The sequence below is a fragment of the Delphinapterus leucas genome, chromosome 1 (genome assembly GCF_059928025.1).
Source record: "Delphinapterus leucas isolate spDelLeu-1000000601 "Yukka" chromosome 1, BTC_Dleu_Yukka2, whole genome shotgun sequence".
Classification (NCBI taxonomy): domain Eukaryota; kingdom Metazoa; phylum Chordata; class Mammalia; order Artiodactyla; family Monodontidae; genus Delphinapterus; species Delphinapterus leucas.
This window is the reverse complement of record NC_143129.1, coordinates 177,994,923-178,019,475: the sequence shown is the minus strand read 5'-3', so window position 1 is coordinate 178,019,475 and position 24,553 is coordinate 177,994,923. Positions and strand designations below refer to the sequence as shown.

The window sequence follows — 24,553 nt, the reverse complement described above, 5'->3', positions numbered from 1 at the left end:
AGGTCCGCAACAATGGCCAGCCATGTGCAAGTTCCCTCGGGGCAAGGGAGGCAGAACTCTTTCACAGAGGGGGAAAGGAAGTTGGGAAAAAGAAGGATACAGTAAACAAAGAGTTCGTGGCTTTTCATTGGCTGAATTCTTGCCAGGAAAGAAGAGGAGTCTTTCTTCTTCCTGTTGGGCTCTGCTATCATCCCAGGGTGTAAGAGCTCCCCATTCTGGTCTCCTATTTAATTGCAGTTTCTGTTTATTAATTGTTTTACACCATACAATAGAATATCATTTAGCCATTAAAAGGAATGAAATTCTGATACAGGCTATGACATGGATGAACCTTGTAAACATTATACTCAGTGAAATAAGCTGACACAGAGACAAATTCTGTATGATTCCACTTATATGAGGTACCTGGAATAGGTAAATTCATATACAGAAAGTAGAATAGAGATTACCAGGGGCGGGGGGTGGGTAGCAGGAAATGGGGTGTTATTGCTTAATGGGTAAAGGGTCTGGGATGATGAAAAGTTCTAGAAATAGATAGTGGTGAATGTAGTTCATTTCACTGAATTGTACACTTAAAATGGTTAAAATGGTAAAGTTTATGTTATGTATATTTTACCACAATAATTTTTTTTTTAATTTAAGAGGGTAGATCAATCCTATAATAAAGAGCTTATAAAGAGTGAGTGAAAGGAGAGAGAGAGGAGAGGGAAGAAGCGGGTGGAGAAAGTTTGGGAGCATTCAGTAAATCAGTGAATTTGGGATCAACTGTGCCCCACAGAGGACCTGGCACATTGTAAGCACTTAATTAAATATTTGTATAATGAATGAGAGAATGGTAGAGGAGAAGAGACTTTGAGAATTTGACTCCGGTTAGACATTGTAACTCCTATAAGATTCTGTGAGAAATCCAAGTTAAGACTGGGATACTTTTTAAATTATTTATGTTATTACTAAACTTTGCTTCTTTGAATACAACCTTTTGCTGAGTCTAGGCAACAGGGGCCCTGGGCCCACAGTGGGTAAGGATAAGGGTGGCAGGGTAGGGACATCGCATTTAGCTGGTGGGACAGGTAAGGATTTCTCTAGGAGGAAAAGCCTCAGTCGCGGCTTACAAGTCAGGAGATGGCAGGATATTCAGGAAAAGCCGAGGGAAGCGGAGGCTGGAGGAGAGAGAGGCGTCAGGCTGAGCTGTCTAGGTAGCTACAGCTTTGAATCTCAGCCAACTGGACACCAGGTGTAAGTGTTGAGGCGATGGGGATGACCCACAACCAGACAATGGATTGCAGTGGGATCTGTATTAGCTTTCTTTGCAAAGGCCCGCGAGACCTCGTGGAAGAGAAAGCCCCCAGACAACCCTAGTCCGCTCCGCATCAAATTGGCTCCTAGGTCCGTCCGCCGCATGTCTTGAGCCAGAGCCTCCAGCAGAGGGCGCGTGGGCGATGAGCGGCCGAGGCCCGCGAGCTGCCGCTCTAGCCTGACATGGATCATAGAGTCGCGCCGCTTCCGCCCCGCGGCGGGGAAGGAGCCGGAAGTTCAGCGGGCTCCGGGCGTCGAGATGGAGGAAGGCGAGTACGAGTCTGTTCTCTGTGTCAAGCCAGAGGTCCACGTCTACCGCATCCCGCCGCGGGCCACCAACCGTGGTTACAGGTGACCACCCGCCGCCGGGCCAGGCTAGCCACCACCTAACCCCTTCCCTGTCACCCCCGACACGCCCACTGTGGGAGCTGAGGACGGCCCCGCCAATTGACGGGCGAGGGGCAGGGTGCGCGGGGAGGTAATGCTGCGGTTTCTTTCAGTTCGAGGCCAGAGTAGGGAGGGGGACCCAGACTTTCGCCTTTCTCAGTCTGACGCATGGGGCTCCCGGCAGCGGGGAAGGCATGAAAGCCGAATCTAGCGCCGAGCGGGCTGCCGGGGACCCAGGTGGGCCAGGGACCCTAAACGGGGTCAGGAGTGGTGGTGTCACAGACCTGTGTTTTTCAGAGCTAATCGATGGCCTTGAAGGGATCCTTGAAAAGCCTTCGGGAAAGGCACTCTGTCACTGGCAGAAATCCCCGAGGGGAAGAAAGGGAGCCCCGAATCGGTCAAAAGAACCCGTCCCGGGTAGTTTTAAGCTGATGTTGAAAGCCCAGGGACCCCTCCCTGCCCAGCTTCCTTGGCACGAGCTGCAGTCCTTATCACAGCCTGTAGCGGTTGGGAAGCATCCATCCGTACTTCGCTGGTGAAATGTTCACCTGAGAGAAATAAATACCCGTGTTTGTAAACGTAGAGTGTGTAGAAGGGAACACAGGAAACTACCCCACCAGAGGAAAATGGAGGTTGAAAGGAGACTTCCTGTGACTTGATATCTCTTTGTACTGTTTGCATTTTGTCACCATGTATCAAAAGAAGAAAAATATTAAAAGAAAATATGATGTACCTGACACAGACAACCTGGCCTATGGCTGTTTGTGCCACCGGGGGTGGGGGGGCTCTTGAAAGCAATGCTTGTCCAAGTTAGTTGGAAATACAGGATTGGCCTGCGCCACAAGAATGGTGGAGTGTCCACATACCTGGCCTTTTGTTACTTTCCAGTTGTGTTAATGTGGGCTTATAGCTGATTGTCTTTTCTTTTTTTAAAAAATTCATTAGTTAATTTTTGGCTGCGTTGGGTCTTCGTTACTGCACGCGGGCTTTCTCTAGTTGTGGCGAGCGGGCCTCTCATTGCAGTGACTTCTCTTGTTGCGGAGCACAGGCTCTAGGCATGCAGGCTTCAGTAGTTGTGGCATGTGGGCTCGGTAATTGTGGCTTGTGGGCTCAGTAGTTGTGGCTCACGGGCTCTAGAGCGCAGGATCAGTAGTTGTGGCGCACGGGCTTAGTTGCTCTGCGGCATGTGGGATCTTCCCGGACCAGGGCTCAAACCCGTGTGCCTTGCCTTGGCAGGCGGATTCTCAACCACTGTGCCACCAGGGAAGCCCTTATAGCTGATTCTCTAGTGAACAAATATTTTATTGAATATTTACTACATCCATGACATAATTTTAAAATAATATGAAAGCAACAGTAGTAATAATAACAAAAAAACATTTTGCTTTCTATCGTCAAACTGGAGATGGGCCATCAAACCAGAGGTGATCATCTGCCCCCATCCCCTTCAGTAGGATGAGTGTGGTCCCTCTTGGTCCCAAGAGATCGAGGTTACCAAGTGTTAGGACTGGCTAGGTTGGCATAGAGGAAACTGCCAACCCCTGCACTTCAGCCTCAGAACTCTGCTTATCTTGAGTCTAAGGCCTCCTGCCCGAATACGAGGAACTGAAGCTGAGTCAGCTGACTTGTGAATCGAGAGTCTGCATTTGTGTGGCCTTCAAAACAATCTGCGTCCACAGTTAATGGTATCTCTCCAAGTCCTGGCATATGCTAAGGGACTTCCAAGAAAAGCCTCTTGGAAACACCCAAGGTTTTTGCTTTTGGGGGTTTTACTGAGCTGCTGCTTAGAACTAAAATATGAAGTTAATACTTTAAAAGAGCCAAAAGAGGCCATTGTGATAGGTCTGTGGTTTCCTGGGTTTATTTCTTAGGATACCTTTGAGAATGTATTTCTTGAATGCTCATTCACTTATCCCACATGTTCTTTTCTCTTCTACTGATGATTGCTCCCCTCTCTCCTTTTCCTTCAAGATGGTCTCAGTGGTCCCAAATGATTGCTCTGACCACTGCAGCCTAGCAGTGTCATAAACAAACCATGGGCCCTGGTAGCTGCTTTCTCTACAGAAAGAAAACTGGAATCCTACTTCAGAGACAGTCTCTATAATCTGGAACTGGGGTTGGCCAACTACGACCCACTGTGTTTTTGTTTGGCTCATAAGCTAAGAATGGTTTTTACATTTTTAAGTGATTGGGGAAAATTTGAAAGAATATTCCATAATGTGAAAATTGTATGAAATTCAGATTGTCCGTAAAGTTTCACTGAAATACAGCCATGCTCAGTAGAAAATATTTGGTTAAAATAATTAAAGCACCCACACGCTCACGCGACATGACTGCTTTCCCGCTGCAGCAGCAGAGTGAGTCGTTGGGACAGAGATCGTATGGCTCTTCTCTCAAAACGTTTGCCAACCTTTGGTCTGGAGCGAGCAGCCCACATCCCTTCCCATTCCCACCCCCAGCATTGGAGTAGTGGAGCAGGAACCTCTGGCAGAGGCACAATGGTTTTTGTCCCTTTAGGGCTGCGGAATGGCAGCTGGACCAGCCATCATGGAGTGGCCGGCTGCGGATCACTGCAAAAGGGCAGGTGGCCTACATCAAGCTGGAGGACAGGACCTCAGGTAAAGGCAAGGGAGGTCTGCGTGGTACCATACCTCCCACTTTGTGAAGGGATGGGTGGCCCGAGCCTGGCCAAGCCACTCAGGGATCGTGGGGCCCTGTCCTGGAAATCAAAGGCCCGGGTATACTTACAAGCCGCTTCCATTCCCCCAGCCTTTAGTTTAAAAGGAAGTATTTCCTGTCAAGCACCTGTTCTTTTGGGCATCCTTAAGAAAATACTAATTTTGGAGCCCAGGGAGAGAAGACATGCAGGTTGGTCCCAAGTAGGAAGCTCCGGAGCTTGCCTGGAAGATAAGCCAAGTGAAGACGCATAGCCCTCTGCTGCTGAGCTCGTGTTCTTAATCAGGAATTCTGCTTATCGACCAAATGGTAACCCCCCAGATTGACCACACCCATTAACTGAAAGAACTGGAAACTGTCCTCAGCTCTTTCTGTGGTGAGAGGACAAGCCAGGCTGGGCTGTGCTGGGGTCAGCTGGCAGTTCTTACCTTTGGTGAAATCTCTCTGAAGTCCTGCACCACCAGGGCCTCTGGGTGAGCTGTGGAGGGCAGCGTGGCCTGGAATAGTGCCAGCCCCCGCAGCCAGAGCCGGAATCGGGCGCAGGGCTTGCCCAGTCAGATGCCCCGGCATTGGGTCCTTTATTTTTTCTAACATGTAGAGATTTTCCTTGTGGGGCAAATAAAATGCCAAGATCCATAGGCAAAACTGGCTGCCTCTTCTCAGATCTGCATCACTTTTGTCTGAACTGTGGGACCTTGGGCAAGCCACATGACCTTTGGCACCTTGGCCTCCTTTTTGGTGAAATGGGGATCGCATTAGCTCCTACTTAACAAGGTTGTTGGAAATACAAAGTGACCACATATTTATCCGAATGCTTTGTGAACTGCAGGGTGACCCAAAGCATTGATTTGTTTTGAGCATGACTGAGCATTGGTGGCAGAGGACTTTGAAGGGACAGCTGCTGTGGCTAGGCCAGAGAACTCTGGCTGTCAGAGTTGCTGGGTTGTCCCAGGTGGTGTAACAAGGGAATGGCAACACCTGTTCTCTAGGGGCCTTGGGAACTGACTTTAAGGTACACACCTGGTGTACCAGCCACTGCTCAAAGCTGAGCCTCACCTGCAGGACCCACCCCAGGACACTCTTAGCTTGAGGTCATGCCCACTGGGTCGTGTTCGTCTCTCACTTTCCAGTCACTCCAGGCCAGAGTGTCTCAGCCTCAGCACTAGTGACATTTGGGGCCAGCTGAGTGTTGTGGTCTAAGTCATATTTAAGATATTTAGCACCATCCCTGACCTCTACCTACTAGATGCCAGTAGCACCCCCCAAGTTGTGGCAAACAAAAATGTCACCGCATACTGCCAGATGTCCCTTGGTGGAAGGGAGGGACAAATCAGCCATGGTGGAGAACCACTGCTCTAGGCTGAAGGCATCCAGGTGAATCCCAGTCCCCAGGTACCAAACTAGAGAGGACAGAGAAATTAACAAGAAGCTACAAACTCAGGCCACCGATTTGGATTCAGTTCAGCCTTAATTACACAGTCGCCTCTGACCCATAGGATTTAGTAGAAACTATTGGTTAAGTACTTAAAACATCAACTGAGATCAGCACGCGCAAAAATGATGCCAGTCGTAAATGTTCACAGAAGGTATGTGCTGCACTGCACCCTGGAGAGCCGTAGTTAATAAGGGGATGCATTTCACAAGAGCTTCTTTTAAAAGAGTCACTCTTTTGGCCTGAGATTAGATTAAATCCACTGGCTTCAGATTCTTCTGTGAGTGCAGAAACCCTCCCCCCTTTCCACTGGGTTCACCTGCTCCTCTAGAGGCCTGCCTCAGGCACCAGGTCTTTTTTGAAGGTATGATCTCCATGAGCCAGGGCCCTGGGGGTGCAGGCCGTGGCTGTGAATGGCTGAGGCAGGTGGAATGAGTGGCCAGCAGCTCCAGCCCATCGTTCTCATGTAGAAATAGAGGCCCAGCGTTGCTAGAGCTTTTGATTTTAAGAGAAGCCAGACATCTGGATTATTTTACAAGTAATCTGATTTTGAAGTGTTTGGCAGTTAAATTGAAAATGCTGAAACTGTGAGTGGATCTGACCTGTAAGCTACCTCTGACTTAAACCTCTCCTTGGTTATATTCCTCTGTTTTCCCTTCGGCCAAAGTGGATTTGACTTGAAACCCAGAGTCAGGTTTGCCCATCTGCCTCTCAGCAAAAGGCCCCAGTCATGTGATAGAAACAGTCTGGGGGGTGCTCAAGGCTCACCCTCCCTTATGCTTTCAGGGGAGCTCTTTGCTCAGGCCCCAGTGGATCAGTTTCCAGGCACAGCTGTGGAGAGCGTGATGGATTCCAGCAGGTACTTCGTTATCCGCATCGAAGATGGAAACGGTACGCATGGGACTTGGAGCTTCTTCCTCTGAGAAGGGTTTTCTCTGCCTCTGGGAAGTGGGATTGATCGTGTGTTGTCCCCCAGGGCGACGGGCGTTTATTGGAATTGGCTTCGGGGACCGAGGTGATGCCTTTGACTTCAATGTTGCCTTGCAGGACCATTTCAAGTGAGTGGCTCCAGGAGACACATACTCATGCCTCCTCCCTCTCTCCCCGGACAGAATGGTCTCCCAGGTTAGGATACCCAGGTGGTTGTGTGTGGTATGTCTGCCAGCAGAGCCTCAGGAAAACTCACTTCTCCTTCGGGGCAGGTCACCTTCTCTGCGCTCTGCCAGTCCTCATCTCTGCTTTGAAGTCATTTCCTTTACCCGAGGTGCATCTCTGCCACCCCAGTCAGCTGGCCCAGCCTTTGAGGTGTCACATCTCTTCCCTCATCAGGCCCCTGAGCGGCCAGAGTCCTTGTCAGGCTCCTTTGGCCTTTCTGGGCCTGTCCCTCCATGCTGTGATAAGCAGTGCTCGGATTCCCAGGCCACTCAGCACACACCCTGGTGGTGCTTTCTGAAGCTAAATGGGCAGGAAAGCCTTCTCCCCTGCCATCTGCAGGCCTCCACCTCTGGCTGCGGGGAGTGTGCAGCTGCTCTCGTGGGCCCCTCTAGCTCTTCTCTGCTTCGGGTGGCTACTAAGAGGGGTGCTGTATGGAGGGTAGGAGACCTTTTTGGTTGCTTTCAATACTTTCTGGGCACTTGTCCTGTCTCACCGTCTGCTTTTTAAGCCTCTGGGAGGATGTAGAGAACTTGTCTTAGTCTTCATGCCACATGCTGAGGAGGAGATGGCCAGGTTCTCAGATTTCCTAAAGACCAGTGTTAGGACTCTACGTAAGTGACCTCGTGACTTTCACAGCAGCCTTTAGGCATAGAGCGTTGTCATCCCATTTTGCTGATGAGGAAGCTGACGTGCACGCAGTCGCGTATGCGTCAGAACTAGGATCTAAATTCACACCTAACTCCCAAGCTGCTCTCAGTTTCTACCCCGCTGCTGCAGTAAAAGCCTCGTCCTGGACTGGTGGCAGGTATGAATGAAGTGAGTGCCTGAAGCCAGGGCAGCTTGCCTCTTCCTCACCTTTTCCTTCCTGTTCTCTCCCCAGGTGGGTGAAACAGCAGTGTGAATTTGCAAAACAAGCCGAGAACCCAGATCAAGGTCCCAAATTGGACCTAAGCTTCAAGGAGGGCCAGACCATCAAGCTCAACATTGCAGTGAGTCCCCCCCTCACTTGGCTGTCACGGCCACCACACCAAGCCCAGCCCAGTTCTCACAGTTCAGCACATGTTTATTGAGCAGCTGCCCGGTGCCAGGTACTGTGCTGGGGGCGAACGAAAGGGCTCTGCTGTCATAGAGCTCAGAGTTGAGCTGAGATGGCCGGAGTCTGGGTGTGATTACAACATGGCGGGATGGTTCTACGACCTAGGGATGTCTTCAGCGCCATGAGCTCCTAGAGGAGGAGCGTGCGGTCCAGAGTTAGGGGGAACCAAGCAAGGCTTCCTTGCAGAAGCGACCTGTAAGCAAGGGAAGAGGGGTCAAAGGGTGGTTCAAGCAGAGGGAACGGCATGTGCCAAGCCTCTGCTTTGAGGAACATCAGTCACTTGCTGCCCGAGCTGGCGTTTCTGTCCTGGCTTTGGGGGCAGGGCTGGGCTGGGGGTCAGTGTGCTCACCCCAAGCTGTGTCCTGGCCTGAGCCTTGAGGAAAGAAGATTCGGTAGCACTCTGGGCAGGAAAGCCTCGGGGGTGGGCGCTGGGAGTCATGGGCAGCTTCTGCTGCTGGTGGTGTCCTGGCTCCCTGTGTCTTGTCCTGAGCTGCCCTACATCTGGCTTTCCCCCGTTAGCTCCTGTTGAGAAGAGGGAAAGGTCGAGCTGGGCTGGACAGCCAAGACTTGGCCTTTACCTGGCTATGGGGGTGGAGATGAGTGATTTGGGGGAACCAAGGACCCCGTGGATTTGTTTTCTGAAGAAAGTTTGTAACCCTAAAATAACGCTCTTCCCCTTTACTTACTATCTCTTTCTCCTCTTTTCTGCTTCATGCTGGTGATGGTTTGGGACCCTTGAAGTTGGCCAGCTGGCCCTTAAGAGAAAATCCAGGTCATGTCCAGTGAACTGTTGGGGATGTGAATCTCTATCTTGCTGGGAGGAAACTAACATTTAATGAGCATCAGCTGTGTGCCAGGTAGTGTTTTTAGGTACTTCTCCTGTGAATTAAACATCCTCCCCTTTTATAGGTGGGGAAATTGAGGTTTAGAGAGCTTGAGGGTCTTGCCCAGGGTCGTAGAGCTAGAAATAACTGGCACAGCTGGGCTCACGCCCAGGTCTTTGAGGGCTTTTGCCTTCAGGCTGTGGTCTCAGCACGTGATTAAGCTGCTGCTCTCCTGACAAGGTGGGAACCACGTCGTCTTCACCTTTGAGCTGCTCTGGTTTCTGGTTCACCTGGGTGTTCAGGTTTTTGTTTTTCTTTTTTAAATATTCTGTCGAAGTATAACATGCGTACAGAAAAGTACACACGTTATAAATGTAGAACTCAGTGAATTTTTAAAAACCAGGTTTACCCCTACAAACGAGCCCCCAGATCAAGAAAGTGGGCAATTATCAGCACTCTGGAAGCCCCTCTCCTGCTCTCTCCCACAGGATGGAGTGGCCACTGTGCTGACTTTGAACACCCTAGGTTTTGTTTTCAGTGTTTTATTAATTGACTCATACACTTCATACCCTTTTGTGTATGACTGCTTTCCTTTACTCAGTGTAGTATTTGTGAGAGCATCCATATTGTTTTGTGTAGTTGCTTTATTCTCGTTGTGGCATGCTCCGTTATGAGAACATATCCCAATATCTACCTATTTAACTGATGGTGGACATTTAAGTAGTTTCCATTTTGGGGCTATTGCAAGTAGTTCTGCTGTGAATGTTCAAATGTGTGTCTTTTGGTGCACATGTGTATGCATTTCTGTTGGGTCCATGTAGGAGTGGAATGGCAGGGGCGTCGGTTCATACGTTCAGCTTTAAAGATTCTTCCAGTTTTTCAACGTGGTTTTTCTCTGGTTACATTGCCACCGCAGAATATGAGTGTTCTGGTTGCTGCATACCCTTGTCAGTACTTGATATGCTACATCTTAGCCGTCCTGGTGGGTGTGTAATGGTATATCATTGTAGTTTGATTTGCATTTCCCTGATGATTAATGAAGTCGGGTGCTGAGTTTTTAAATTAAAAGCATTTGTGATAGCTTTAGAATTGTGATGCATTGAATACACCCCATAACAATGGAAGTGTTGGATGGATGGCTCTTGACCATCTTTTGGTGATACAGACGTGTGGGGCCCAGGGGTCACCTTGGGCCTCCTCTTGAAGTTTTCTGATCGCAGAGGCACTCCAGCAGAACTGACTGATCGCATTCCTGCCCTCTCTTTAGAACATGAAGAAGAAGGAAGGAGCAGCTGGGCCTCCCCGAGCCCGGCCCGCCAGCACAGGAGGACTGAGCCTGCTTCCCCCTCCCCCAGGCGGGAAAACCTCCACCCTGATCCCTCTCCCTGGGGAGCAGTTGTCTGTGGCGGCATCCGTTGTCCAGCCAGCAGTTGCTCCCAGTTCAGGTCAGTGCTCGAGGGTGACTATTCTTGGTGCTAAACCTGCACCTTTGGGTTCTTCTTCCTCTCTGGCAGCTGGGGCCCCATGGCTTTCCCTCCTTCGCTCACACTGGTCACACTTAGTACCCGTGTGTGACAAACTGGAAGGTGGGTGCCACAAAGCTGGTCCTGTCCACACTGGGTAAGGGCTTCCTCTCTTCCCACCACTTAGCCCTTCAGGGTGTCTGTCCCCCATGATGGGCAGGGGCTACAATTCATTTGTTGCTGTGAAATCATCAGCATGTGGGTTTCTGGTTCTCAGAGGCTGCTCACTGAGTGAGTGAGTAAGATGGAGACATGGTCTCTGCTCACAGGGAGCTCCGTATAATAGGAGAGAGGAGTCATGGGCCCAGAGACCAAACGTATGCGGACCAGACTAACTACCAGCCAGCATGATCTGGGGAGGCTTCATGGAAGAGGTGGCATTGAACTGGACCTTGAAGGAAGAAGATTGGGGCTGGGGACACTTGCCATTCCAGACAGAAGAAGAGCATGAATAAGGCTTAGACTTTTAATATTTAAAACACTGGCTGTGTTTAGGGAGATGAAGGCAGCGTAAGTGTTCCAAGGTGAGTGGTGGGAAATAAAATTGGAGATTTAGTTTGAAGCAAGCTCCTCAGTGAGGCTGTTTGGTGCTAGAAAGCTGGGAGGCAGCTCCCCCAGCAGGCTGCACTGGTGCTTGTTCCAGGGTGTAGGGAATGCCTTTTGGAGACCCTGGGATTCCAGAAGTTAGTGCCTAGTGCCAGCCTCTGGCAGTGCTGGGATGCCAGCCCAGTCCTTCAATGTCCCTACCCTGCCTGCCCAGCCCAGCTTGATGCTCCTGGCCTTCCCCAGGCTGGGTGACTGTCACCAGCCCGCTTTCTCCACACAGCTCTCACCAGCATCTTGGGGGAATGGGGGGCAGGATCCAGACAAGAAGCCTGCTTTCTTTCCCTTTTAAGGGTCATGGACATTGGCTCCCCTATCTGGAGGTCAGGCTTCAAACCTCAGCCCTGTGGGAAATACCTTAATCTAGGAGGGTGGCAGGAGTAGCAGTCAGGGAGCACCCCTGCCTGGACCCTAGCAGTTATTCTCAGAGTGAGTCTGAGGACCACCTGCCTTGGCATCACCAGGGACAGGGGCAGGACTCTGCACACTTAACGTTATTTGTGTGCTCACTAAGGTCTGAGAGCCACTGTCTTAGGCCGTCCCTCCGTTGCTGGTGCTTTTTTTTTTTTTTTGCGGTACGCGGGCCTCTCACTATTGTGGCCTCTCCCGTTGCGGAGCACAGGCTCTGGACGCGCAGGCTCAGCGGCCCTGGCTCACGGGCCCAGCCGCTCCGCAGCATGTGAGATCTTCCCGGACCGGGGCACGAGCCCGTGTCCCCTGCAGCGGCAGGCGGACTCTCAATCACTGTGCCACCAGGGAAGCCCTGCTGGTGCAGTTTTAATGGCCAGTATGGAGATCCTGCTATGTGCCAGGTAGTGTTTGAGACCCTTTTGATACTACAGGTACAGCCCAAGTCCCTGCTCTCAAGGCCTTATGTTTTAATGTGTAAGGCAGGCAGTTGGCATGTTTACGAAGAAAATGGTGTCAGGTAATGAGAGTTGTGAATAGCTAACATTTTTTGAGCGCTTACTCTGTGTTCCAAAATCAGACTGGCTGAGTTCAAATTCAGAAAATTGCCTACTACTTTGTTCCTCAATTTTCTTATCTGTAGGGTGGGGGTAGTAATGATCCCTACAGTACAGGTTTCTCGTGCGGATCCGATGAGCCAATCCACATACAGCACTCAGAACAACGGCTGGAACATTGTAAGCACTCGCTGAGTGTTAGCTCGCATTTTAGTGATGTTGTCGTCATTATCATCGCTGTTTGCTGGGCCTGTTCTAAGCCTTCCACATATATTAACTTATTTAATTCTCAGACCAGTCAGTCTTATGAAGTAGTCACCGTTACTGTCTATTTTAGAGATAAGGAAACTGAGACTTAAGTAACCTGCATAAAGTCAAACAGCTGGTCCTGGCCTGTCTTCCTCCAGTGACTGTGATGAGGTTCAAATGAGATAATGTCCGTTAGGCACTTGGTGAACTGCAAAACTAAACTGTGGAGGGCCCTAGTTCTGTCTGGTTTCCCAGCCCAAAGCACATTAGACATAGCAAAAAAAAAAAAAAAAAAATTTTTTTTTGCCACACCACGTGGCATGCAGGATCTTAGTTCCCTGATGAGGATCGAACCTGCGCTCCCTGCAGTGGAAGCATAGCGTCTTAACCACTGGACCTCCAGGGAAGTCCCTAGACATAGCAAATTGGTGGGAAGGTGGAGGGTGGCAGGCACAGGGCCTTCAGAAAGGACAGCTGGCAGCACTGGGGGAGGTGCCAGAAAGACACAAAAGCAGCACTGCTGCCCCATCGTGCCACCCACCCCAGTGAAGAGATACACGCAGCTGTATAACTAAAAATGGTGGAACTCTAGGCGTTCTAAGCAGTAGATACGGAAAGACTGATGCTGCTGTCCATAGCTTCCAGAACAGCCCAGGGATTACAGAAAAGCCCAAAGGAGTAGATTCAACTTCATCATTCTTATGAAAAGTAGGAAAATTAGAAAAGAAATTAAGCAAGGTAAACAGAAAATACGAAGTAAAATGGTAGAAACTAGTTCACATGTTCAGTAAAAAGGATAAACTGGCAAAATATAACAAGAGAAATTGCGGGATCAAGTCTAATAGTGGGAGAGGTCCAGAGGCCAAAAGCCTACAGTGCAGCCCTCAGCTCCCCACAATACTGCACACACGCACACTTTAAAAAAAAAGGTACACACAGCTGCCCACTTCTTTGTTACTTCTGGAAGGCTCTCCCCAGCCCCTAACCAGTTTGGCTCCCAGGACTTGGTACTTGTCTGGCACAGAATTGTCTCAGCTTGTTGATGCAGACTCTGGACTGAGGACTTTATCTGAAGACGACCTTGTGGTTTTGGTGGGCATTCTCCATCCAAGAGGTCAGGGCAGGAGATAGCAAATTTTAAACAGATTTCCAACATAAACGGTTGAAACGAGGTCAGCCTCAGGTACAGGTGATGGTGTGTGACTCGCCCTTGCTGGTACCCCTCCCCTCCACCGGGTATGTGGCCTTCTGCTGTTTCCAGGAGCCCCTCAAGGGCTTGTAAGAAGACAGTGGAAATGTGGCTGCTTGTAGGTGTTTTGTTGCCCCAAAGCACGTCTCACTGCGTATGTCTTTCTCAGTCACCTGGAATCTCGAGTCTGATTTCGGGGTCACTGAGACAACCAAGAGGGGAGATCTCTGACTCCTCTGTCTCCTTCTCTTCTCTCCCTTCCCTTCAGACTTGGAGACATCAATTGGAGGTGCCACTGTGTCCTGGCCGCAGCCCAAGCCTGCCGCTACTGCCACCGCCGACATCTGGGGAGACTTTACCAAATCCACAGGGTGAGGAGGGTCATGTTCTCTGTGGGGGACTGGGGCCAAGGCTCTTTCTCTCAAAAACCCGGGAGCAACAGCTCTGGTTCAGACATTTTCCGGCCAGCCAGAGGACAGAGCCCCAGAGTGCCCACTTTGGGAGGCATGTTTCTCTCCGGGAAGGCTTTTTGCTGGTTTCCACTGCTGGGTGGCCTGGAGCCACCTTCTGCAACTCTTTCTGGTCTTTAAACCACCTCACCAAGTGCTTTGGCTTGTCACCAGTACCTCCCTCTTCCCCTCCTCCCCTGCAGCTACCCTAGGATACTGGGCTGAGAGTTAACCTGGGTTCTGGCCTTGGCCCGTTGTCATGGGACCTCTGAGGCAGGGTCTCTTGCCTTTTCTGCTTCCTTAAAATTTCGAGCCTTTACTTGGTGTCAGGGTGAAGAGATGCTAAATACTAGTCACACAGTTGTTTATGTGGACAAGCTCTAGGACAGGAGTCAGCACACATTTTCTATAAAGGACCAGGAAGCAAATAGTTCAGACTATGCAGACCATGTGGCCTCTGTTCCGGCTGCTCAGCACTGTTCTTGTAGCTCAAAAGCAGCCACAGACAGTATATAAATGAATGAGCATGGCTCTGTACAAATGAAACTTTACCTACTAAAACAGGCAGAGGACTAGATTTGGTCTAGTCCTGGGCTGTAGTTTGCTGACCCCTGTTCTAGAACATTCGGGGACTGGCCTTTTGGAGCTCTTTCTGCCCAGAAAGAAGTCCCGTCTTATCTGCTTTGTATTTTCAGATATCTGAAATCTCCCACCCCTCCCTATCTAACCTTTCCAGGTCGACCTCCAGCCAGACTCAGCCAGGCACAGGCTGGGTCCAGTTCTGACCTGAGCACAACTCCTTTTCCTCACACAACTTCTGGAAAGGAGCTGCCTCATCTGGGCGGAAGGAAGGAGGATGAAGCACTCCCTGGCCAGCCTCTGTTTGGAGCATGACTCTCTCCTCTCCTCTTCCTTGCCTGAACTCTCCTGACAGACTGGGCGTGTCAGGCAGTAAATGGGCACCATGTCGTGCTGTTTCCTGGGATTCGAGCGTGCAGCCAGAACACGGGAGAAGAGTTGCAGGATCCCTGTCCCTGTCTGTCCTCTTGACTTGAGAGAGACTCTGAGACTTCTTCCATCGCAAAGACTCGTATTAAACACAAGCCCCTGAAGCAAAAGAAGGGGTCGAGTGTGCTGCCTGGATTCAGATCACCCCTTCTTTGGGGGGGGGTTTACAGGTGTCACGTGATCAGTGTCTGGAGGGGGGCTTTCCTCACTCCCATTGGCTCTAGCCATTCCAGTCAGGTGCCTTAAGAGGAGGGATTCCTTCCTGATTTCTAGCAGGTTTATAGGCTGCAGCTTGGACAGATAATCAGGAGGGAAATCAAGAGTATTAACCAGACTTTTAAGATTTTTTTGATACTTGCTTTGCTAACATGCTGATCTGCACTAACTCATTGTCTTTGCAAAAGGCTTGCTTCTGTAGTCTGCGCCCGCAGGGGCCTCTGAAAGCATTCCTCACTGTCAGTTGCAGGAGCTGCTCCGAGCCCCAGGAAGCAGTGTTCATCTTGGCGATGGGGCCTGGTTTCCGTGTTTGCCGGGCCGGCACACGCTGGAAACCAGGTGCGACAGTGTTTGCGCTGGAAAGTGGCAGCTGTTCTCATGCAGGTGGGGCTTTGACCTTCCCGTTCGCTGGCAGCTCTCTGGGCTCACAGTGCAGTTCCTGGCGGACTTGGGTTTTCTCCTGGGTGGTTTCTGAAGTGCCTTGTCTGCAGACAACCTCTTACTTTCTTTTCTCCTTCAGGGACTGTACATGAAAGACAGAAAGAGTTCTGAAGCAACTGGAAGTCTAGAGTTGCCTGGTTTATAAGAAATAATTTTATAAGAAATAATTTTATCTGAGCACAACCTCTAAAATTGCTTTTATCGACGTAACGTTACCTCTTAATTGAAAGATTTCTTTTTTTGAAGGGTCAAGATGATGAACTGAAAAGAAGTGTTAGCCCCTTTGTGGGACCAGATTTCTAAGATGAAAAATAAATATTTCTACTCTGTCAGTGTACATCAAAGATGGAAGTGTTTTTGGCGGCATGGCTGCCAAACCCTCCAGGATGCCTCAGCCACCTCTCACCACTGAGCATTTGTCCAGACTTCAAAGTCTGGGGCCACGGTGACAGATTGGCCAAAATAGGGGAATTTGGCCCTCTTGCCCTAAGGCAACCAGCAATTTCCCTTCCACATAGAAGAGACAGTCTTTCTGCCATTCTGGGACATTCTGGGCTCCTTGCCTTCTAATGTGGGAGGAGAGTCCTGCCTCCCACCAAGACCTCCCCATAGAAGCATCTTCCTAAATAGTAAGGGTATCTGGGCACACAGAGGCCAAAAAATAAGATAAAGGCCTTGGTGCTTGTCATGTCTGGGTTCTGTAAGAAAGATGCATTTTTGTTGTTGGTTATAGAAATGGCCGCTCTGGCTAATAAACTGTGTAAGGGAGGACAAAGAAAATTGGAATTGAGGATCCTCATGTCCTTTGAATAAGGAAAAGGAAATTGCATCAAGGGATTCTCAGGAGTAGTAAACTTCTTTGTGTCTGCTTCCCATTACTCTCTGTCTTCTTTATAAGTGCTTAGAGGCTAGAAAAGAGGAAGCTTAGAGTTAGAGGAGAGCCTTAACCAGAAGCATATACCATTGAAGGTAAGCCCTTGGGTCCTGCAGACAGACCTGGGCTTTGATCTAGGTTGTCTACTGGTAAATGTGTGACCACGGGCTCCTTAAGCCAAGTGTCACTCAGATGAGGCATGTGAAGCACTAGCGGGTGCCCGTCCTATAATGTGACCGTAATCACCTTGATGTAGGATCAGGCAACGCACCCAGAACCGTCACTCATAACGGTGCTGCTAAGGCAGCCGATGAAGGGACAGCAGTCACAAAATCTAACCTGAAAAGCACCCTGCGGGCTCTCTGGTGGGCAGGGGATAGCCTGGTGCTCTCCATCACCAACTGGAATCCCAGCTATGGGACCAGGGTCCCCAGGAAAACTCCCAGTACCAAACCAGGCATCTCTTCACTTCCACCCTTGACTGGAGCTTCCAAATTGGTGGGGTGGGGGTAAGAGATGGGTGTTGGGTTTGGGGATTTTGAGACCTGAGCTGCTCTCTGTACAGCAGGAGGACTTGGACACATTGAGGTGGCAGGCGGACTACAGCAAGATGTTTCCATGATTAAATGACGTGGCATTGCAACATCTGTCTTGCTTTAAAGAAACCACCTGCCATGTTGTGTGAGTTGCCCTAATCCGAGGGTCACAGTGTCAAGGTGGCAAAAGTAGCCTCTGCCGATAGCCTTCCTCAGTTGATCCTCAGGTGAGCCCCGCCTGCCAACACTGTGAGTGCAGCCTTACAGAGGACCCAGCCAAGTTGTGCCCAGAATCCTAACCCCCGGAAACCGAGTTAGTAAATGTGTTTCAAGCTGCCAAGATGGTAATATCATTAGGCAGTAATAGATAACTAATACAAGAGGTGAGTGAAGGGCATTGGAGATGGGAGTCAGTGTGAGAAAAGAGTCTGGACAGGGACCTCCCTGGTCATGCATGGTTAAGAATCCGCCTGCCAGTGCAGGGGACACGGGTTCGAGCCCTGGTGCGGGAAGATTCCCACATGCCGTGTAGCAACTGAGCCCATGCGCCACAACTACTGAGCGTGCACTCTAGAGACTGTGAGCCACAACTGCTGAGCCTATGTGCCACAACTACTGAAGCCCGTGCGCCTAGAGCCCATGCTCTGCAACAAGAGAAACCACCAAAATGAGAAGCCTGCGCATCGCAATGAAGAGTAGCCTCTGCTCGCCGCAACCAGAGAAAAGCCCACGTGCAGCAACGAGGACCCAACACAGCAAAAAATTTAAAAAATTTTGAAAAGAATCCTGCCAATGCAGGGGCACGGGTTCGAACCCTGGTCCAGGAAGATCCAACGTGCGATGGAGCAGCTGAGCCCCTGCACCACAGCTACTGAGCCCGAGTGCCACAGCTACTGAAGCCCAAGCGCTTAGAGCCCGTGCTCCGCAACAAGATAAGCCACCGCAATGAGAAGCCCGCGCACCACAATGAAGAGTAGCCCCTGCTCACCGCAACTAGAGAAAGCCCGGGAACAGCAGCGAAGACACAGTGCAGCCAAATTTTTTTTTTAAAAAGTGGACAGATTTAATGGCTGTATGGCCTTGGGAGGTCACTTAACCTGCTCCTTGGGGGCCTCACTTTCCCTGTATGTGGACAGCAACTATTGCTTTTGTGCTGCTTACTCTGCACAAGGCACTGTTCTATGCACTTAACATAAAATTCATTTCAGGCGGTCCAGTGGTTAAGACTCCTCGTCCCCACTACAGGTGGCACGGGTTCGATCCCTGGTCAGAGAACTAAGATCCTGCAAGCTGTGCGGCCAAAATAAATAATTTTTAAGATTCATTTCATTGTCACAACGGCCCTATGAGATAGATACTCATCCTTGTTTTACAAGTGATGAGACTGAAGCACAGTGAGATTATGTAATTTGCCCAAAGTCACATAGCTGCTAAGTTGGAACCCAGGCAGCCTGGCTCTAGCATCCATGCTTCTAATCAGGTTGATCTTGAGTGGTGCTGCTGACAGGGCTGGCACCTAAGACCTGCCTAATACATGGAAGTTCCCATTCCCTCCATGTGGATTAAGAAAACCCTAATATGGGGGCTTCCGTGGTGGCCCAGTGGTTGAGAGTCCGCCTGCCGATGCAGGGGACACGGGTTCGTGGCCCGGTCCGGGAAGATCCCACATGTCGCGGAGCGGCTGGGACCGTGAACTATGGCCGCTGAGCCTGCGCGTCCGGAGCCTGTGCTCCGCAACGGGAGAGGCCACAACAGTGAGAGGCCCGCGTACCGCAAAAAAAAGCGCCCTAATATGGCAGGTGTTTAATGACAGGCCAAGGGGTGGGGCTTTATTCCATAGGTAATTGGAAACCACTGAAATGCATCATAGACACACAGTAGGTGCTCAATATGTGTTGATTTCTCTGAGCAAGGAATGACAGGAAGATACCGTCCTCTGTGGGCAGAGTAGACCTGATTATGGGTGTGTAATGCAATAAGAAAACAGAAAAACACAATATTAACAAGCAACTGTAATATTATCATAGCAAAAGACTGGAAATAGCCTACACGTCTATATTAGTTATCTATTGCTGGGTAACAATCACCCCAAAACTTAGCTTAAGACATTTCTTGTCTGACACCTGGACTGCAGCCTGGGAGAGGTGTGGAGACAATACCCAGCTAAGCTGCACCTGGATTTCCCACCCACAGAAACTGAGACAATAAATGTGTTAAGCTGCTAAGTATTGGGGGTAAGGTGTAGACGTGCTCTCTTTCGCATAAAATGGGAAGGGGAAAATATACTTTATGTGCATAAAATATCTAGAAAGATATATAGGAAACAGCACCGCACAGGTTGCCTGCAGGGAGAGACTGGGTGACTAGGAGACAGGGATGGGAGGGATACTTACTTTTACTTTACAACGTTCTGCACTATTTGAATTCGAACCATGTAAATGTACCATCTTTTCAACAAAAGAGAATCTATGTTTAAGAGGTCATCTGTCATCCTAACACCTAAAGATAGCATGGTTAACGTTTTAGTGTCTTCTCATGTTTTTCCTATTATATCTATATACAAGAAATATTTTTCGGGAATTCCCTGGTGGTCCAGTGGTTAGGACTCGGCACTTTCACTGCTGTGGCCCAGGTTCAATCCCTGGTCAGGGAACTAAGATCCCGCAAAAAAAAAAAAAAAAATTACAAACAAGGGCTAATTCTGTCCTACTGTTCCGAAACTTTTCACTTAATATAACAATTTCTGGACTTTCCTGGTGGTGCAGTGGTTAAGAATCTGCCTGCCAATGCAGGGGACACGGGTTCAAGCCCTGGTCCGGGAATATCCCACATGTCAGGGAGCAACTAAGCCCGTGCGCCGCAAATACTGAGCCTGCGCTCTGGAGCCCACGAGCCACAACTACTGAAGCCTGTGCGCCTAGAGCCCATGCTCCACAACAACAGAAGCCACTGCAGTGAGAAGACTGAGCACCGCAACAAAGAGTAGCCCCTGCTCGCCGCAACTAGAGAAAGCCAGCAAGCAGCAATGAAGACCCAACGCAGCCAAATAAATACATACATACACACATAAAATTTAAAAATATATATGTATAACAATTTCTCCAGTTGCTGAACTTTTTTTGTAACATTTGGAATGACTTCATAGTATTCCATTAAATGAACAACTTACATATGCAAGTCCCCTATTGCTGGACATTTTGGTCTTTCTAATTTTTTGCTATTAAAGCCAGGCATTAAAAGGCATTGCCAATTAGCCTTAAGATATCTGGCAAATCCAGTTAACCAGAACATCTGTCCTCTAAGCCTCCTGGGTAATGTGGTTTTGCTGTTGGTGGGCAGAGTCCAACCCAGCCTAGCACCTGGGTTCGGCAGGCACTTGGCTCCAGCAACCTGGGGTTGGTAAGTCCCAGTCACTTGTTTCCCAGTTACCTGAGTTGCAGACTTAGAACCCTCCGCAGTGAGTAGGTGAGTACCCAACACAACTCCCTTCTGGTGGCTGGACCTTGGGGCTCTGGGCTGGGCACCACCTGGTTATGGAGCAGTGACCAGTGGGCAGCAGCCCTGGGTATTCAAATGCTCATAGGCCAGGCTGAGCTGAGCAGAGTCACTGAGTCAGCACAGCAGGGGAGCTCAAGGCCTCTGGAGGAGGGTTGGTGTAAGTATGTGCCTCCCTGCAGCAGGATCCTGGGGCCCCCGGGGATAGGGTCAAGGAGAGAGGAACCGTGTTTGCTGTCCCTCCCAAAATCTCACATTAGACAGCATGGTGTAGAGGAAAGAGCATGGGTTTGGGGACTTCCCTGGTGGCACAGTGGTTAAGAATCCGCCTGCCAATGCAAGGGACACGGGTTCGAGCCCTGGTCCGGGAAGATCCCACATGCCATGGAGCAACTAAGCCCGTGCACCACAACTACTGAGCCTGCGCTCTAGAGCCCGTGAGCCACAACTACTGAGCTTGCGAGACACAACTACTTGGCCTGTGAGCCACAACTACTGAAGCCCGTGTGCCTAGAGCCCGTGCTCTGCAACAAGAGAAGCCACCACAACGAGAAGCCCATGCACCGCAACGAAGAGTAGTCCCCGCTCGCCACAACTAGAGAAAGCCCGCGCGCAGCAACAAAGACCCAACATAGCCAAAGTAAAAAAAAAAAAAAAAAAGTTAAAAAAAAACCCAAAAAGCCCAGGTTCCTCTTTGACAAATAAAACTCCCACTTATCCCCTCTGACTGATGGGGAAACCATTGGCTGTAGGCCTGCTGCTTTTCTTTCTGGGTATTTACTTTTTTTCAAATGTAAAATCATAAAATGAAATATGCTTTTATAGACAAAACACCCCTCCCTAAGCCCTAGAGATTCAGACCTGCCCCCCCCACCATTTTTTTTTTTTTTTTTTTTTTGTGGTACGTGGGCCTCTAACTGCCGTGGCCTCTCCCGTTGTGGAGCACAGGCTCTGGACGCGCAGGGTCAGCGGCCATGGCTCACGGGCCCAGCCGCTCCGCGGCATGTGGGATCTTCCCGGACCGGGGCACAAACCCGTGTCCCCTGCAACGGCAGGCGGACTCTCAACCACTGCGCCACCAGGGAAGCCCTGCCTCCCCCTTTTGAGGTGGATCTGGTGCCTTCAAGAATGCAGGGAATGGACTTCCCTGGTGGCGCAGTGGTTAAGAACCTGCCTGCCAATGCAGGGGACACGGGTTTGAGCCCTGGTCCAGGAAGATCCCACATGCCGCGGAGCAACTAAGCCCGTGTGCCACAACTGCTGAGCCTGCTCTCTAAAGACCTCAAGACACAACTACTGAAGCCCACACACCTAGAGCCTGTGCTCCACAACAAGAGAGGCCACTGCAATGAGAAGCCCGCACACCACAACAAAGAGTGGGCCCCGCTCTCTGCAACTAGAGAAAGCCCACGCACAGGAACTAAGACCCAATGCAGCCAATAAATAAATAAATAAATAAATTTATGTAAAGAAAAAGAACGCAGGGAAGTTGAGGCCAGGTGAGAGGATGGACATCTAACCTATTGTTAGAATAGACAGGACACATCACTGTTTAGTTTCAAAAGCATGGTGTTCTCTATGGTCTCATCCCCATGCCATGTGGAGAAGGCACCTGAGCTTGTGAGAAGGAATGGGCAGCTCCACCATTTTACCGATGAACAAACTGAGGCCAGAGTGCCTCAACCAAGGTTGCAGGTCAATCAGGAAAACAAAGACATTCTCCCTACAGGTCAAGTCATTGAGGTCTCACATGGCTTGGGCTCTGAAATGGGGCAGGAATGCCCCCTTAGTCTGGTTGGGCGACGGGTCAAGGCCAGATCTTAGGAGTTTAAGGCCTTTTCTTTTCTTTTTTTCCTTTTTTTAAACATTTTTATTGGAGTATAATTGCTTTACAATGTTGTATTAGCTTCTGCTGTACAGCAAAGTGAATCAGCTGTATGTATACATATATCCCCTTACCCCCTCCCTCTTGCGTCTCCCTCCCATCCTCCATATCCCACCCCTGTAGGTGGTCACAAAGCACCAAGCTGATCTCCCTATGCTATGCGGCTGCTTCCCACTAGCTATCTATTTTACATTTGGTAGTGTGTATATGTCATTGCTACTCTCACTTTGTCCCAGCTTACCCTTCCCCTCCCCGTGTCCTCAAGTCCATTCTCTACATCTGTGTTTTTATTCCTGTCTTGCCCCTAGGTTCATCAGAACCATTTTTTTTTTGATTCTATATATATATATGTTAGCATACAGTATTTGTTTTTCTCTTTCTGACTTGCTTCACTCTGTATGACAGACTCTAGGTCCATCCACCTCACTACAAATAACTCCATTTCGTTTCTTTCTTTTTTTTTTTTTTTTTTTTTGTGGTACGCTGGCCTCTCACTGTTGTGGCCTCTCCCGTTGCGGAGCACAGGCTCCGGACGCACAGGCTCAGCTGCCATGGCTCACGGGCCCAGCCGCTCCGCGGCATGTGGGATCCTCCCGGACTGGGGCACGAACCCATGTCCCCTGCATTGGCAGGCGGACTCTCAACCACTGTGCCACCAGGGAAGCCCTATCATATGGTTTTTATCCTTCAGTTTGTTAATATGGTGTATCACATTGATTCGCATATATTAAAGAATCCTTGCATTCCTGGGATAAACCCCACTTGATCATGGTGTATGATCCTTTTAATGTGCTGTTGGATTCTGTTTGCTAGTATTTTGTTGAGGAGTTTTGCATCTATGTTCATCAGTGATATTGGCCTATAGTTTTCTTTTTTTGTGACATCTTTGTCTGGTTTTGGTATCAGGGTGATGGTGGCCTCTTAGAATGAGTTTGGGAGTGTTCCTCCCTCTGCTATATTTTGGGAGAGTTTGAGAAGGATACGTGTTAGCTCTTCTCTAAATGTTTGATAGAATTCACCTGTGAAGCCATCTGGTCCTGGGCTTTTGTTTGTTGGAAGATTTTTAATCACAGTTTCAATTTCAGTGCCTGTGATTGGTCTGTTAATATTTTCTATTTCTTCTTGGTTCAGTCTCAGAAAGTTGTACTTTTCTAAGAATTTGTCCATTTCTTCCAGGTTGTCCATTTTATTGGCATATAGTTGCTTGTAGTAATCTCTTATGATCCTTTGGATTTCTGCCGTGTCAGTTGTTCTCCTTTTTCATTTCTAAATCTATTGATTTGAGTCTTCTCCCTTTTTTTCTTGATGAGTCTGGCTAATGGTTTATCAATTTTGTTTATCTTCTCAAAGAACCAGCTTTTAGTTTTATTGACCTTTGCTATTGTTTCCTTCATCTCTTTTTCATTTATTTCTGATCTGATCTTTATGATTTCTTTCCTTCTGCTAACTTTGGGGTTTTTTGGTTCTTCTTTCTCTAATTGTTTTAGGTGTAAGGTTAGGTTGTTTTTTTTGAGATTTTTCTTGTTTCTTGAGGTAGGATTGTATTGCTATAATCTTCCCTCTTAGAGCTGCTTTTGCGGCATCCCATAGGTTTTGGGTCATTGTGTTTTCATTGTCATTTGTCTCTAGTTTTTTTTTTTTTGCTGCGTTGGGTCTTCGTTGCTGTGCACAGGCTTTCTCTAGTTGCGGCGAGCAGGGACTACTCTTCGTAGTGGTGCACGGGCTTTCTCATTGTAGTGGCTTCTCTTGTTGCAGAGCACGGGCTCTAGGAGCACGGCCTTCAGTGGTTGTAGCATTTGGGCTCAGTAGTTGTGGCTCATGGGCTCTAGAGCGCAGGCTTTGTAGCTGTGGCGCAAGGGCTTAATTGCTTTTCAGCGTGTGTGTATTTTTTACAGTTTTTTTCCTGTAACTGATATCTAGTCTCATAGCGTTGTGGTCGGAAAAGATACTTGATACGATTTCAATTTTCTTAAATTTACTGAGGCTTGATTTGTGACCCAAGATATGATCTATCCTGGAGAATGTTCCATGAGCACTTGAGAAGAAAGTATATTCTGTTTTTTTTTTGGATGGAATGTCCTGTAAATATCAATTAAATCCATCTTGTCTAATGTGTCATTTAAAGCTTGTGTTTCCTTATTTATTTTCATTTTGGATGATCTGTCCATTGGTGAAAGTGTGGTGTTAAGAGTTTAAGGCCTTTAAGGCTGGGCCAGGGAACACAAAACCGAGACTGCAGCTGGGTCTTTTTTCC

General features: G+C 49.1%; 1 protein-coding gene and 1 non-coding gene across 4 annotated transcripts; both read left to right on the top strand.

The window, feature by feature from the left end:
• Positions 1–1,464: 1,464 nt before the first annotated feature.
• Positions 1,465–15,841, top strand: NECAP2 (NECAP endocytosis associated 2). Of its 3 annotated transcripts, XM_022598509.2 has the most exons (8): positions 1,510–1,647; positions 4,201–4,301; positions 6,578–6,682; positions 6,768–6,849; positions 7,827–7,935; positions 10,134–10,311; positions 13,664–13,766; positions 14,581–15,841. In XM_022598509.2, the coding sequence occupies exons 1-8, from the start codon at positions 1,556–1,558 to the stop codon at positions 14,627–14,629; spliced, it is 819 nt and encodes a 272-aa protein (XP_022454217.1). In that variant the 5' UTR covers positions 1,510–1,555; the 3' UTR covers positions 14,630–15,841. The 3 variants fall into 3 exon arrangements, with proteins under 3 accessions (XP_089756440.1, XP_089756444.1, XP_022454217.1); XM_089900314.1 differs by lacking the exon at positions 6,768–6,849 and having other exon boundaries at positions 1,465–1,647; XM_089900318.1 differs by lacking the exon at positions 13,664–13,766 and having other exon boundaries at positions 1,508–1,647.
• A 3,659-nt stretch (positions 15,842–19,500) lies between these two features.
• TRNAE-UUC (transfer RNA glutamic acid (anticodon UUC)) lies at positions 19,501–19,572 on the top strand. Its single transcript has one exon. It is a non-coding gene; the product is annotated as a tRNA-Glu (tRNA).
• Positions 19,573–24,553: the final 4,981 nt, after the last annotated feature.

What these genes read in the sequence shown, in the direction of transcription:
- NECAP2 (XM_089900318.1), top strand. Translation starts at nt 1,556, where the DNA reads ATGGAGGAAGGCGAGTACGAGTCTGTTCTCTGTGTCAAGCCAGAGGTC. An exon ending in GCCACCAACCGTGGTTACAG is followed by an intron (nt 1,648 to 4,200) that starts GTGACCACCCGC and finishes TTGTCCCTTTAG; the next exon opens with GGCTGCGGAATGGCAGCTGG. An exon ending in GCTGGAGGACAGGACCTCAG is followed by an intron (nt 4,302 to 6,577) that starts GTAAAGGCAAGG and finishes TTATGCTTTCAG; the next exon opens with GGGAGCTCTTTGCTCAGGCC.